The 17,149-nt window shown below is 31.4% G+C and overlaps 1 protein-coding gene across 1 annotated transcript; it reads right to left on the reverse strand.

Annotated features, from left to right (window-relative positions):
• Nucleotides 1-724: 724 nt before the first annotated feature.
• LOC131629402 (uncharacterized) lies at nt 725-1,614 on the reverse strand. Its single transcript, XM_058900192.1, has 4 exons — nt 1,450-1,614; nt 1,318-1,331; nt 1,063-1,223; nt 725-960 (listed from the first exon to the last, which is right to left on the reverse strand). The coding sequence occupies exons 1-4, from the start codon at nt 1,612-1,614 to the stop codon at nt 725-727; spliced, it is 576 nt and encodes a 191-aa protein (XP_058756175.1).
• Nucleotides 1,615-17,149: the final 15,535 nt, after the last annotated feature.

Raw genomic sequence — 17,149 nt, forward strand, 5'->3', positions numbered from 1 at the left:
ACAAAACCAAGGCCCAATTAATTAGTTAGCACTATTATTTTATTATAACTACTTCATAAATCAACTAATAATACTAATATCAATTAATTCAACAAATGACAACAGCTCACAACTTCTCAATTCAACAAATGACAACAGCTCGCCCCACGCCGGTCACCAGCGTGACTCTAAAAAATACATGATCACCCACCTGAAATTCCAAATCATTCCTTCTCTTGTCATGATAAATTTTCTGTCTACTTTAAGAAGTTTTCATATTCTCTCAAATCAATTTAACCTTCTCAGTAGTCTCTCGAACAATTTCTAGTCCAAGTACTACACTTTCTCCAAATTCATGCCAATACAAATGAATCCTACATCTTCGACCATACAACGCTTCAAAAGGCACCATTCCGATACTAGAATGGTAACTGTCATTATAAGTGAACTCGATCAATGGAAGATAAGTATACCACGAATCTCCCTGCTCAAGATCACATGCTCTTAACAATTCCTCCAACGACTGAATAGTCCTCTCCGACATTCAACCTCAATTTAGAACCCAACGCTTCTTGTAAACTTTTCCAAAAATCAGAAGTAAACCTCGGATCTCTATCCGACACAATACACTAAGAAACACTATGCAGCTTTACTATTACACTAGTATAAATCTCCGCCAACTTTGATACTGGATAAGTGATGTTAATATGAATGAAATGACCCGACTTCGTAAGTCTATCAACAATCACCCAATAAAATCATGTCCTCTTGAAGTATTAGGTAATCCTGTCACAAAGTCCATTGAAATGCTATCCCACTTCCATTCTGGAACTTCTAACAGTTGCATCAGCCCTCCAGGCTTCTGATGTTTAACTTTCAACTTCTGACAAGTTAAACATGCATACACAAACTGCGCTACATCACGCTTCATCCGAGGCCATCGAAACAAATTCTTCAAGTATTGATACATTTTAGTGGCTCCTGGATGAGTACTCAAATTACTTCTATGACTTTCCTAAAGAATCACCTTCTTCATCTCTGTATCATCAGGAATACAAATTTGATTACGGAATCTCAACACACCTTGTGCATCTAACTTGAAATCATTATTCTCAGCCTGATCGATCCCAACCATCGAATATACCAATTTCACATCTAAATTCTGAGCCTCTCTGATACTGTCCAGAAAATCATTATTAGTTTTCAGCATTCCCAACATAACATCATCGGTGTCACTTCGCAAACTAAACTCATATCACTAAACTGCTCAATTAATTCCAACTCCTTAACCATCAATGCTGACATATGTAAAGTCTTCCGGCTGAAAGCATCACCCACCATATTAGATTTACCTGGATGATAATTCAAACCGAAATCATAATCCTTTAATAACTCCAACCATCTTCGTTGTCTCATATTCAATTCCTTCTGGTCAAATAAATACTTTAAACTCTTATGGTCACTAAATACTTCGAATATAGAACCATAAAGATAAAGCCTCCAAATCTTCTGTACAAAAACAACTGCAGCAAACTTTAAATCATGCGTAGGATAGTTCTTCTCATGATCCCTCAATTGTCTCAACGCATAAGCAACTACTTTATCATTCTGTATAAGCACACCTCCTAAACCCATCTTAGAAGCATCACAATACACCACAAAAGATTCTCCCGAAATTGGCAATGTCAAAATCGGAGCCGACATCAACCTTTTCTTCTACTCGGTAAAACTTTCTTCACATTGGATGTCCCACACAAAAGCCTTATCCTTACAAGTTAACTTAGTCAACGAAAGTGCCAACTTAGAAAAACCTTCTATAATAACCAGCTAATCCCAAGAAGCTTCTAATATATGTAGCCGACTTTGGAGTTTCCCATTGCAACACAACATCTACTTTAGATGGATCTATGGCAATGCCACTACCTGAGATAACGTGGCCAAGAAAACTGACTTCCTTTAACCAAAATTCACACTTGGACAACTTTGCATACAACTTATTCTCTTTCAAAACTTTTAATACTAATTTCAAATGTCCAGCATGCTCCGCTTCTGATTTAGTGTAAATCAAAATATCGTCAATAAACACCACAACAAACCGATCTAGATAATCATGGAAAATATAGTTCATGTATTCCATAAATACTTCCGACGCATTAGTAACACCAAAAGGCATCACTGAATACTCATAATATCCATATCGCGTTCTGAAATCCGTCTCCTGGATATCTTCATCTTTCACTTTAATCTGATGATAGCGCGACCTCAAATCAATCTTGCTAAACACACTAGCACCCACCAATTGATCTATTAAGTCATCTATTCTGGGAAGTGGATACTTGTTCTTAATTGTTACTTTATTAAACCGTCTATAATCAATATAAAGTCTCATACTACCATCTTTCTTCTTTACTAGCAACACTGGAGCTCCCCACGGCGACACACTTGGTCTTACAAACTTCTTTTCAAGTAAATCCTCCAGTAGCTTCTTTAGCTCCTACAATTCAGATGCAGGCATCCCGTACGGTGCCATAGACACGGGTCTGGTACCAGGTACAAGATCAATAGTAAATTCAACTTCTCTCTCTGGTGGTACATCTGGAATTTCATCAAGGAAAACTTCAGGAAATTCTCGTACCACCTGCAGCTCATCAATTATAGCTTGATTCTCCATAGACAATGACACCATCAATGAGAACACCTAAACTTCTTCTTTCATTAACAACAACAACTGTTTAGTAGTCAACAAACCAACTCCCTCCTCTTCAGGAGTAGAAAACCTCACCAACTTATCATAACAATTAATATGAATGTGGTTATGCTCTAACCATTTCATACCTAAGATCACATCCAACCCTCTCAACATCAAACAAACTAAATCAACAACAAAGTCTCTATCGAAGATCGACAAAGGACACTTTAAGCACACAAGAGAAGTAGTCACCGATCTCTTAGCTGGAAGATCGACGACTATCTCTCTATTAATAGCAGACAACACAAGATTCAATCTTTCGACACAATCAGCAATAATAAAGCAATGAGTAGCACCAATATCAATAATTGTGATTAAAAGAGTACTATTAATGAAACATGTACCTCTGATAAGTCCGTCCTCATTGCCTGTCTGAGTCCCAGCCAAAGTTGTTGCACCCTCAAATTTGCCCTCACATCTTTAAGTCAATTTGTTTTAAAAGACTTCCTCAAACTCACAAGCTCATTGGTTGCTCAAGACTACACATGAATTGGGCACACCTTCTCTCCTCCTAGACAATGGACCTCCAACTAGGGTTTTGACTTCTCTCAAGGAACTGGAACTTCCAAGGCCTCAAGTGGGTTTCATAGCATCTCATATGTCTCAAAGTATCTCCACGCCAGATTTCAAGCTTCATAGTGCAAAATTGGTCAGTCAATTGTTCAAATGATCAACAGTCGACTATGTTGACCTAAAAGTCAACTATAGTCAATATACAGTCAAACCTCAAGATTTTTGGTCAACATCAAAGGTTTGAGGTCACATTCATCATTTGATCAAGGGTTGATCATGATTAATTAAGAAAAAAGCTGAAAGATCAACAAAACTCAAGTTGCTAAATTAGGGTTTTTGGAGCAAAAGTCAACTGAACTTTAACCAAACATAACTTTCATATACTTTATCTTAAATTTCCCAATCAAATCTCATTTTTAAGGAAATTTAATTCTCTACAACTTTGTCACACCTAAGACAAGGCAAAAAATGCTTCATTTGGGAGATATAGGCCAAAACATTACTGGTCATTTTGATAGTCAATAAAAGTCATTTTTTCTCAAAGAGGTATACATGAATATGGAAGACTCAATTGAGATAAAACCAAAGATAGATTTTAGAGGACATCTTAAGCTTTCTAAAAAGTCCAAGAACACCTTCATATGACAAGAATTGAGGAAGTTATGAATTGCACAAGTTGGTCAAAATTCAAGAAATGCATGAAAGTCACTTTGGACAATTTTGGATATTTTGACTAATGGGCCTAAGTTTTGGACTTCAAACATGATTATGACCTAAATAAGTACCTATAAATCCATTTAGTTATTTTTTATAACATTTATTTATTTTATTTGGATTTTATTCATTTAAAAAACTAAAAAAATTAGGTAAAATATAAAAATAATTGAATTAATTCATATGGCTTTATTTGTAATCATCCAAAGGCCCAAATAACATCACATGAAGGTCCAAATTCGTGAATGCTTGGTTATGAAGGTCAATATTTGCCAAAGATTTCATATAAATCTTTTTCAATTTTTTCTCTCACCAATCACTCAATGTCCAAGTCCAACTATAACCCTAATTCACTCTATTATATATACTCATCACCTTCAGATCATTAGAGAGGGAAATTTTGGAGAAGGAGGCTACGGTTCAAAGTTACAAAATTTCAAAGAACATGAGTAAACTTGTAGTCTTCATTCAAGCATATTCAAGGTCAACCAACCATCCTATTCCCTTCCCGAGGTAATATAGGGTGAGAATGCATCGTTATTAAGCTCCCATAACACCTGAATGCACGTATCAAATTCACCATCTTCATGCATATTATGATTTTTTATAACTCATGTTTTATCGTATTTTAATACAAGCTAACTGCATATTTGAGTTCATGATGATGTTTAGAAGCAATTAGAACCATTGGCGTGAAGCTTTGATGCAGATACGACGTTCTACCATTGTTAGGGTACAAAAACGCAAAGCTTTTGTTTTCATATGTACGGGAAGTTTTAGACCAAACCAATGCCACCATCGATTTCGCAGCACCTCAATTAGTGGATCTGGGTTTTTTGTTTCTTGTTCGTTTCGTTTTTTGTAGGTTTGAAATACACAGGTATTAGGTACAAAAAAATCGTAGCTAATTCGTAGCAAATCCGTAGCTGCAGGTTAAATTTTGAACGTTGCAGGGACGTGACTACGAATGAGTTCGTAGCTAAATCGTAGCTAATTCGCTGTAGTTTCGTAGCAAATAACGGGGAAGATAATGAATAGTAAAACACACACTTCAATTTTTTTAAAATCCTTTTCATATACATTATTTGATTTCCATTCCACTAACACCTTACATGTGCAATTTAGTTGGTAAGAGAGGAGACTTGTAACCCATAGGGAGTGGGTTCGGGTCCCAGCGCCCCCAATCTTTTTCCTCCAATTTTTTCTTTTCTCCTTCCCATTTAATTCTTCAATTAATTAATTTATTATTTAACCTTTAATTAACCAATTAAATTAATCACTAAATGTAATTAGGATTAAGATTAAAGAGTTAACTAACTAATTTCTCTTTTTTTCTCAACTTTGATTTAATTTTAATTTAGTTTAATTTAATTCAATTAGGATTTTAATTTTCATTTAATCACTTTAAGCATAAAAAATACAAAAAGATTAGATTTAGATTTCCATCGATTTAATTTTTGATTTTTTTTTTTGAAATTAACTTAGTGATTAGGATTTCAACTAATTTTTAATTAAAAAAATAATAGATTTAATCATATCATCATATCATACTAAATTATAATCCTAGAAGTTCTTCCCACCAAAATTTCCCGACAAAATCTATAATAAATTATTAATTAATTAAATATATAATAAATCAATAAAAAACTCACATTATAACTCTTTTTTGATTAATTGATTAAATAAATATTAAAAAAACTCCAACCTCATATTTCATTTAGTTAATTAATTAAATAAAAAATTGAAAAAATAACCTCACTGTTCCATTTTTTTAATTACTTAATTAACTTAAAATATTAAAAAATAATGATAACTACCACGTCATATTTCATTTAGTCAATTAATTAAATAAAAAATTGAAAACATAACCCCACTCTTCCATTTTTTTAATTACTTAATTAACTTAAAATATTAAAAAAATAATGATAACCACCACGTTCATAAAAATTTCTTGCACATAAAATTAATTAAATAAAAAAATTAAAATTTATAACATAACAATTAATTAACTAATCAAATAAAATAATAAAATAATAACATAAATTTTAACCCCACTAAACTCATTTCTAATTAATTAAGTAAATTCAAATTAAAATTAAAAATAAAACCATATTAAATTATAATCTTATAACTGCCAAAATTAAAAACTCTATTCATTTACTCATTCTTTTCAACCACCTCCCCACACATGATAAATATTTTCTCACACTATGATACTCATAACCCACTTTCTCTTATATAATATTAGTTGACTAACTCCACGTTTTCAAATTAAATAAATGTCTCAATTAAAAAAATCACGAACTCAGTAACAATGAAAAACTAACTCAAAAGCCACTACCCCACTAACAAATAATAAAACTACCTCATATAATATTTTAAAATGTTACTCAAATCCCACTACCCCACTAACAAATAATAAAACTACCTCATACAATATTTTAAAATGTTACTCTTACATTTTGCTATATATACCTAAACTCTCATGTGTTCTCATACAATGTTTTAAAATGCTGTTCTATCACACAGTTTGTCATACCTAAACTCCCATGTGTTCTCATGTTTCATTCTACATCTATTGTTTCTTTTTTTATAAGTTTGTTTTCTCATTCATCCTTCTTATGCTTTTTCTATTCTTTCACAATCTTTACCGTCTTTTTATCATACTAAATTATACTCTTATAAAGTTGTTTTACAAATTTTCTCTTCTTTGTATTTTAATTTATTATTGTTTGCTAATTTTTTTATTATATTGATTTTTGCTGGATTAAATTTTGAATCATCAAAAAATGTATTTTGTTGACAAACAATTTGGATGTGTCATAATAGAGGTTTGGTTATAAGATTAATTAAATTATTTATTATCATATGTGATGATTTTTTAAATTATTTTTTCATTATGTTTAATATTCATATATCTATTCGATTCTTTTTTTTTTAATTTATTATTGTCTACTAATTTTTTGTTATATTGATTTTTCACCACTAACTCATTTTATATTAAAACTCAACTTCTCATCTTCTCATCTTTATTAATTTATTAATAAATTTTACAAAAATTATAAAAGAAAAAATTATTGATAAAAAGTTATTAATATTGCTATGAGTAATCATTCTTCTATTTATGATTTTTATTTTCTTTCGCAAATTTTGCAATTTTATACAAAATTATACTCTTATAATACTCTTATAATGTTTGTTTTTTTATTCTTAGTTTCTTCATTTCTTAATTTATTATTCTTTGCTGATTTTTTTTGTCATGTTTAATTTTTTAAATTTAATTTTTGAAGATATTTTATTTTTAATTTAATTATTAATTGATTAGTAAAAAGATTTGGGGAGGTGTAGGGGTAATAACTTTAGGGAATTAATAATTTAAAGTATGATGATGTGAAATAGTAAAAAGTTTATATTTTTCTAAAATTGGATCTTCTTTAATATTTTGAATTTAATTTGTGAAGTTATTAAATCGGTTTTATATTTAATTTTTTTTTTTATGCCAACCACCTCTACCACTATTTTTTATTAATACTTAAATAATTAATAAAAATAAATTTAATTAATTAATTAAAATAAATCAATAAACCTCTATAACAACTCATTAGTGGAAAGTTATAACTCCCTACTTTCTTTTTAAATCTATGTATCTCCCCCGTCTCCATCATGAAAGGTGAAACAAATTATAAATTACCTTCCTCTTCATAATGCAATTATCATTATCAATAATATATTACTTAAATTTTTTGAATATCTTATTTTATCTCTAAATAAATTATTTAAAATTCAAAATATATTTAGTTAATTAAATAAATACAAATCAAATTATTTGTTTAAACAATAATATTTAACAATTAAAATTAAATTAAAATTTTTTTGCTCATAAATCTTTTTATTATTTCATTTTAGAATCTCCAAACATATGTTTTTAATTTTATAATTATAATGACAATATTTATTTGTTAATTGCAAAAAAGTAAATTAGTACATATAATTTTTTTATCTATACCAATTTATAATATGTGCAATATTTTTCTTTTTTCTTTTCTCTAATGTAAATTTGACTAATTTATACTCTTTGATTTTTTTAATCTTTTTTAATTATATTAGATTTTTTCTTTTAATAAATACACATTACTAATTTGTTGTTAATTTTTTTCTAAGGAAACAAAATTAATATAATATCACAATATTTCAAACTATTTTTTAAACATATTTAATTATTAATAATAATTCAATAAAATATATCCGTGCATCGCACGGGAAAACATCTAGTTAGATGTAAATTGATTTAATTTGTAGATTAATTCTATTAACTAATTAGATTTAGGTTAATTTTCACAATTAGATAATTGAATTAGATTTAGAATTTTTAATTAAATATTTTCCAACCCTAATTTCTTCCATCTTTTCTTTCTTCATTTCTTTCTCGACTCTTCGATTTGTTCGCTATTTACAATTTATTCGTATTTTCAATAATGTAACTGCTCTTGGTTTGTAATAGTTTAATTAGGATTTATTTTCCGCATTCTTTCAATTATGTAACTGCTTATGGTTTGTAATAGCTTAATTAGGTTTTATTTTCCGCACACTTCGATTATGTAACTCTCCCGAAGCCATGTAATAGCGTAGGACTTTATTTTCTGCATTTTACTTTCTGCGCCTTATAACTCCTATTTAACTGCTAGATGTATGTTAATAGGATTGTATGGCAAGATTAAAATTGAACATAGCTAACAAATAATTCAAGATAAATAATTGAACCAACACACTTGCACACACTCACCTTTAGGGTAACCTCTCTTGTTGCCTTACGATTATATGGTCATGTCCCTCGAATGTAGGGATACTTTAGCAAAGATGCTTATGATTAATATCATCATAGTCCCTTCGATATAAAGATCATAGTCCCTTCGAGTTTCCTACGATAAAATGATCTTGTCCCTCGATGATGCTACGATGAAATGATGATTGTCCCTTCGAATTGCTAAGGTATCCTTACATGTTGCCTTCTATGACCATACGAAGACCCTATGCCTGTCCTTTCACATCAAATAGATAAGACTACCTACCCACTAGTGGTATGGATATTACTATCTCTCAAAGAAAGCTATAAATACAAGAAAAACCTTACAAATTAGGGTAGGTAGCTCCTAATTGCTGGCTCACAACAATTCAAATCAACAAATACTTCTCACATTTTCAAAACATCCTCTAAGCAAACACTTTGTATATATTCGTACAAGAATCATTACAAAGTCAACGCTTCCTTCAAACATCATTTTTCAAATATTTTCAAGATAAACACTTTGTATATATTCATACGAGAATTATTACGAAGTTAACTCTTTTACAAAATATTTTCAAACACGCACACACAAGTCAAACGAAGTGAGCTAAGCAATTAAGAGCCCATGGATAACCATGGATACAAAGGGTGCTCGTAACTTCCCTTTGTATAACCTACCCCCGAACTCAGAATCTTTTAAAGGTCTTTCCCGTTCTTTTATATCTTTCCTAATAAAATTAGATAAAATAAAAGTCGGTGGCGACTCTTGCTAACCGCAACATGTTTTGTGAAAAACAAAACAAAAAGTCAATTCTCCCACCATATTACAGTACTGGAGAAAATGCAAACTGAGTGTATGCTTTGTATTGAATTCCTGGTTTGGTTAACCCATTGTCAATAGCAAATCCCTGTTATTGTACATGAATAAAAAACATGCAGAAAAATTGAACTCGTGAATCCATAATATAAATAGAATATTGTAAGACTACCTTGAGGTTTATAGTAATCCCTTTGTTATTTTTGTTTCCTTGGTGAACTCGTGACGCAAGTGCCGGAACATAATGTCCGACGTATGATTCACCGGTAATATAAAAGTCATTCTTAACATACTCAGGGTGCTGCTTGAAAAACTCTTGCAATAATTATATGCAAAATAATTATATATAATCATACAATAGTGTTTCTAAATTTCTAATTAGGAAAATGATATTGTATATACCTGCAAGAAATCATGCAAATCATTGCTAACACCAGTTTCATAGGCATAGCCAATTCAATCCTAGCAAACAACAACAACACTCCTAAAATCCCCACCGAAAAACTGTTTGAAGAAATGTGCCAACGAACCTCCCAACAAAAAACCCAAAACCAACTTTGCGGCTCCCAGAATTGCCACACACCCTCCACTCCTCCCACCAAATTTATACTGTCCCGCTAATCCACCAGCACCATGGCATAGCGCCAAACCAACCACCCAGAAGATTCATCAACCCAACTGTCACTGAAAAATCCTTGGTGGGAAATAAATCAGAAGATAGGTTACAAACTGCTATCACAGAGTTCTTATGAAACCCAAAACCATTAGGCCTTCTTATGAAACCCAAAATCACTCCCAAAACAACCACTATAAAAGCATAAGGTAGTGAGAAAAGCATCTTTTTTCAATGTTCTACCACTCTTTTTTCTCTCAGCACAATCACCCAATTCTTCCTTAATTTCATGTTCATGATCCTTTTCACCAACACCATTTACAACAACAATAAATACAACACAAACAATAGCTAAATACAACATACTTTCGCTGGACTTCAAAAATGATGCATAATAACTCCAATCGTTGCATGATCCAAAACCCTTCATAGCTTAATGATCTTTGCTATGCATGAACAACGAAAATCAATTAATTAATATGATAAACAAAACACAATTGAATGTTCTAATGGTTCAGTTTATGAATCTAAGTATACTTGACAGTTGACAGCATTAAAATGCACATACTTTCGGCGACAGTCGCAAAACTGCATCAACGCTGTTCTTTACTGATTTAGTTTTAATTCAGACGAAGGAACCCTAAAATCTGCACATATAAAATACCAATTAATATAAACACAAAATGAGAACGGAAGAACATATATGACATCACAAACCTTGCAACGAAGATGAATAAGTTTGCAATGAAGAAAAAGACCGCAAAATATGATTAATAATAATCAAGAAGATAAACACCGATGTCAACCAAACCCATAAATCTCACCACCGCCGATGAATCTTCTCCATTCTGCGTGAGAATCAGAATCTTTGTAAGAAAAAACTGAGCAGTGGAAGAGAGTAACTCAAAGAAAACAGAGAAGAAAAAGGATTTGCGGAGAGTAATTGATGGTCCTTTATAAAGGTTGTGGAATGAAAGAACAGAAGAGGAGTTGGGATATGAGACATGGAATGGAAGAACATGGGGATGAGTGAGAGGCAGTTTTTTTATTTAATAAAACATGAATAATTGTTAACCTAGCCACGTAGCTTACTTATGAACTAATAAGGGTATTTAAGGATTTTAATCAACATGTTCTTTTCTTATATGATAGATAATGACATGTCAATGTTGTTTGAAAACATAAAAATAAAATGTTTTTACCTCCTATGGGATTTGCATCCAGGAGTGGGAAAATCATTAATGCTAAGCACCAAACTATTAAGCTAGCTGTTTTCATTTGTTAACACTTGCATTGAAATTTTGTTTAATAATGGATTATTCTAAGTCTAAATTTTCATAAGTTTGAATTTTTTTCTAATTGAACTTTTAAAGTTTTTGATTTTTATAAATTGATAACTCTTTTATAAATTAAATTTTTATAACACTTTCTAGTTTTTAATAAACATTTTTCATTAACATTTTTATTTAATTTTTTAATTAACTTTTTTAAATGTAATAAACAAAAATGTTAAGATATATACTGAATGTTAACATTTATTTAAAATATAAAATAAAAAAATTTAGTATATATATATATATATATATATATATATATATATATATATATATATATATATATATATATATATATATATATATATATATATATATATATATATATATATATATATATATATATATATATATATATATATATATATATATATATAAATATACTGAACGTTAACATTTAGTTAACATAAAAAAATTTAACATATATATAAAACAAAATAAATGTTGTTAACGTTAACATAAAAAAATTTAACATATATATAAAACAAAAAAAAAAAACGTTAACATTTATGTCAGGAGTCCTTAAAATATTATAAACTAACTATTAATATATAAAGTATATTTTAGTATAACTAATATAAAAAGTCTCTATAACTAATATAAATTAATATTGCTCAATTTTTTATAGGAATTGCTCAGTTTTTTTAGAAATTTATAAATTTGAGATGTTAATATATTATATAAAAAAATAAAACGTTAATATTTGTTAGGGATTTATTAATTATTGCTCAGTTTTATAATTGAAAAATATAATTAGTTTTATAATTATTGCATCATCTATATTTATTTTATTTAGTTAATATATACAATAAATAAAATAATTTTTAAAAATTCAGTTATATATAAAAATTAATTGTGTTAAATTAATTGTGTTATAAATCATTTTTATGTACATTGTTATAAATCATTCAAATATATATTATATAAAACATACAAAATTATAAATTAATATGTATATTGTATAAACAAACAAAATTATAAATATGTACAGTTTTTAAAAAAAAATTATTCAGTTTATATGTACAGTTTTTTTTATAAAATTATTCATTTTATATGTACAGTTTTAATATAAATACATTTTATATAAAAGTATATATATTAATAGTTTATAAAAAAATTTGTAATTAATATGTACAGTTTTTTATTCAGTTAAAACGTTAATAAGTAAACTAAATAAAAAGCATTTAGTTTCAACGAAAATTTGTAGCTTAGTTGGTTGAAATGTTGCTCATTAACATAGCCAAACAAGGGATAGGGGGTTCTGAAAACAGAATCTGTGTTTTATAGGGGGCGGTTTACAAAAAAAAAACTTCTGGGGGGTAAAACCGAATCTCGCCCTAATGGCAGGGGGTGAATTGCATTTAACCCTTAAATGAAATTTGATATATTGTGAGATAAGTTAGTAAGGGAAAATGAGGAAGTTCATAATAAGGATCTTAGGCCTAACTAGATAAAAAGAAAAAAAAAGGAAAATTACTCATTCAACGTGGAATTTTGGATAAAGCGTGAAAGAAGAGAGAACTAGGGCAAGAAGAGGAGAAGGAGAAGATCAACCGTAGGAATTCAAAAAGGGAAACAATTCCGCTAATAATCTAAGGTAAGGGGGTTATCATGAATATTATGTTTGGTTTAAGGGATTGATTACTGTATGTTGGTTTTGGGTTTGGGGTTTTTTGAGGAATTGATGATCTTGATGAAATACCATGTTGATTGTTTGAATTATGTTGTTTATGTGCTGTATGATGATGTTAAATGATGGATTGGTGAATGATTATGTGAACTAGAGTCAAATGCACCATGTTTATGGGTTTGATGAAGATTGATGGAGGTATTATGAACATTGTTGTTTTTGTGATTAGACTGATAAATCCATGTTAGAACTAGGTTAATAAACCTTAAATTGCAGGAAATTATCGATTAAAACATGTTTTTAGGCAAAAGATTGGGTCTGGTTTGATGCAGGTCACGCATGAATTTGCTGCAAAATCGCAAAGCCCGCTTAGCGCGCTTTGGAAAATTAAAAGGGGAATGATTACAGTAGGTATCGCGCTTAGCGCGATACAGGGGGCGCCTAGCATGGTAGACTGGAACGAAAATAATTATTTTTGAAAAATGATTTCAGAACACGGAAACTTACATTTTATTGTAATTTCTCAAAATTTTATGGAATTTACTGTGCACGTTTGGGTAGGTTTAGAAGGCATTTTGTATGTGATTTAGTTTTGTGAATTCTTGTGTTTCTATACTTGATTTTGATGAATGTTGCGTGTTGACTGATAACATGATTAATCGATAATTATGTGTTGAGTTTACCAAGATATTTGTGATGTTGTATGTTTGAGTAATGACATGACTTTGATGCACATCATTTTGACTAGTTGTGGTCGTTGATTTTGTGAAGTTGAGCATCTTGCATTCATAGCATAATTGTAGGACAAAAGTCCACTGATGTTGTAGGACCATTGGTCCAGTGACGACCCTTAATCCCATTGTGCAAATTGAGTGCAAATAGTTGATGTGCTCCGTTCCAAGCGGGAATCGATCCTAAGGTGGAGATCTTTGGAGAATGATGACTAAGTCATCAATGACGTATTGGTACCACATGCATGAGTTTATTGTTGTTGCATTTCATTGTTGTGATATTTTGTGAACTAATGACGTTTGATTATTTCTGACGTGATTGATGATTTCAAGTGATGATGTTGTGAGTTGGTGATGATCTGTAGGTGTGAGTAAGTAAGAATACATGATGGATATGTTTGACGGTATATATATGTGATTAATTATTCGTATGCCACTACTATGTCTGTTCCTTATGTTTTACATAATGATTATGAAATACTCACCCTTTCTGTTTGAATGTTGCCTCCACGTGGACAACACGCAGGTAATCAGGAGTAGTCCGTTGAAGTTAAAGGATAGCTTCATGGAGTGCTTTTACCGTTGTTTAGATTGAAGGGAGTCTTGCTCTGATACGTAACATCGAGGACGTGGTCGTTATGTTTTAGAACTATTATTTTCACTTTGATTATTTGAGTTTGAATTGCATTTTGATGTTGATGCTTTGAGTTATAACTCATGAGCCACGAGGTTTAATTGATGTTTTGTGAAAATTATTTAAAGATGTTTAAAGTTGTGGATTCTACTGCGAGATAATATGTTTTTCTTTATGATGATGAATAAGATATAATTTCAATTAAATTTTGAGAAAACGTGTTACGGAGCAGAACAGTTAATTGTGAAGTTTATTTGACGATGTGCACCATTGTTGGTGATTTTTATTTGATGCAATTTGTATTATATTGCGAATATCCGTTGTGGGTTAAAAGGGTGTTACATTAGTGGTATCAGAGCAGGTCGGTTCGTTCGACCAGGTTATTGGGTGTGTAGTGTGACAGTTGGATTATTATCAGTAGATTATTTCTAACCTTGATGCTAACTTTTGGTGTGAACAGAGTATGGCTGGAAGAAATGATGTTGCGATTGCTGCTGCTTTGATGGCTGTTGCTCAGGCCATGCAGAATCAGCTTAATGCTAGGATGATTGAGGAGCCGTGTAGCTTGAGTAAGTTCAAGAGGGAGAATCCGCCTACCTTCAAGGGTAAGTATGATCCCTATGGAGCACAAGAGTGGCTTAGGGAGATCGAGAGGATCTTCTGGGTGATGGACTGTTATGCAGCGCAAAAGGTACATTATTATACTCATATGCTAGTTGGAGAAGCTGATGACTAGTGGGTTGTCACTCATCAAAGATTGGAGGTTGTTGGTGAAGTGATTACTTGGGCTGTGTTCACGAGGGAGTTGATGAGGAAGTATATTCCCGAAGATTTTCGGGGAAAGAAAGAGACGGAGTTCCTTGCGTTGAAATAAGGGAATTCAACCGTTACTGAGTATGCTGCTAAGTTTGTAGAGCTTGTGATGTTCTATCCATACTATGGTGCAGAAACGATTGAGTTTTCCAAGAGTATTAAGTTTGAGAATGGGTTGCGTTTGGAGATCAAACGGGCGATTGGATATCAACAAATCTGTAGGTTTGTGGAATTAGTGAACAACTGCTGGATTTATGAAGAAGACAGTATTGCTCATTCGGCTCACTACAAGAGTCTGAACGAGAAGAGAGGAGAACCGCATCATTATCGTAAAAAGCCTTATGATGCTCCTGCTGACAAAGGGAAATAGACGGTTACCGATGGGACGAAGACACCGTTCTAATGAGTGTCAGAATAATGTGCTTAGATGTTACAGATGTGGTAAGACTGGGCATTATGTTACTGACTGCAAAGACGATGGTCCGACGTGTTTTAGTTGTGGTGACCAGGGTCATATCAACACCCAGTGCCAGAAGCCAAAGAACGATATTGATGCTGCCAAGACTAATGGTAGAGTGTTTTATTTGAGTGGGACTAAGGACTCCAAGAAGGACAACTTGATTCGAGGTACTTGTTTTATTAGCAATACCGAATTAGTTTCTATTATTGATATTGATGCTACTCATTCATTTATTTCTCTTGATTGTGCTACTATGTTGGGATTGCAATTGTCTTCCATGGATGGTATTATGGTAATAGATACTCCCGCTAGTGGTTCTGTTTCTACTACATTTGTTTGTAAGGGATTTCATTTGACGATATTTGATAAGAGTTTTGTGATGGATTTGGTGTGTCTACCCTTGCACCAAATTGATGTGATTCTTGGTATGAACTGGTTGGAGTTCAACTATGTTTATATTAAGTTTTATAATAAGACGTTGCGGTTCCCCAAGTTTGGTGATAATGGAGAACTGATGTTGTTTATTGCTAAGCAAGTGAGTGAATGCTTTGTAGATGAAGTCGTGATGTTTGTAATGTTTGTGTCGTTGCAAAGTGACCGTGAAGCTATAAGTGTTGAACTCCCGGTTGTTTATGAATTTCTAGAGGTATTTCCAGATGATATAAGTGATTTGCCTCCGAAACATGAAGTAGAGTTTTCTATAGAATCGGTGCCAGGTACGATTCTAGTATCGATGGCTCCATATAGAATATCGGCTTCCGAGTTGAATGAATTGAAGAAGAAATAGGAAGAGAAGCTCGAGAAGAAGTTTGTCCAACCAAGTGTTTCCCCGTGGGGTACGTCTGTGTTGTTGGTCAAGAAGAAAGATGGAAGTATGAGATTGTGTGTGGACTACATGCAGTTGAATAAAGTGACTATCAAGAATAAGTATCCACTCCCGAGGATTGATGATCTGATGGATTAGTTGGTGGGTGCTAATGTTTTCAGTAAGATTGATTTGAGGTGGGGTTATCATCAGATTCGTGTTAAACCAGATGATATTCCAAAGACGGCTTTACGAACGAGGTATGGTCATTATGAATATATTGTGATGCCGTTTGGTGTGTCGAATGCTATAGAAGATTTTATGGAATACATGAATCGAACTTTCCATTCATATTTGGATAAGTTTGTGGTGGTGTTCATTGATGATATTTTGATTTATTCTAAATCAGAAGAGGAACATGCTGAACATTTGCACGTGGTGTTGCAAGTGTTGAAAGAGAATAAGTTGTATGTAAAGCTATCAAAGTGTGAGTTTTGGTTGAAGGAAGTAAATTTTCTTGGCCATGAGATTTATAGTGGTGGAATTGTTGTAGATCCTTCTAAAGTTGATG

The sequence above is a fragment of the Vicia villosa genome, unplaced genomic scaffold (assembly GCF_029867415.1).
Source record: "Vicia villosa cultivar HV-30 ecotype Madison, WI unplaced genomic scaffold, Vvil1.0 ctg.000564F_1_1, whole genome shotgun sequence".
Classification (NCBI taxonomy): domain Eukaryota; kingdom Viridiplantae; phylum Streptophyta; class Magnoliopsida; order Fabales; family Fabaceae; genus Vicia; species Vicia villosa.

Excerpts from the sequence above, each read along its gene's own strand:
- LOC131629402 (XM_058900192.1), bottom strand. The coding sequence starts at position 1,614 with ATGGGTTTAGGAGGTGTGCTTATACAGAATGATAAAGTAGTTGCTTAT. Across the intron at positions 961-1,062 it reads TTTCAAGTTAGATGCACAAG|GAGCCACTAAAATGTATCAA; the intron begins GTGTGTTGAGAT and ends GTACTCATCCAG.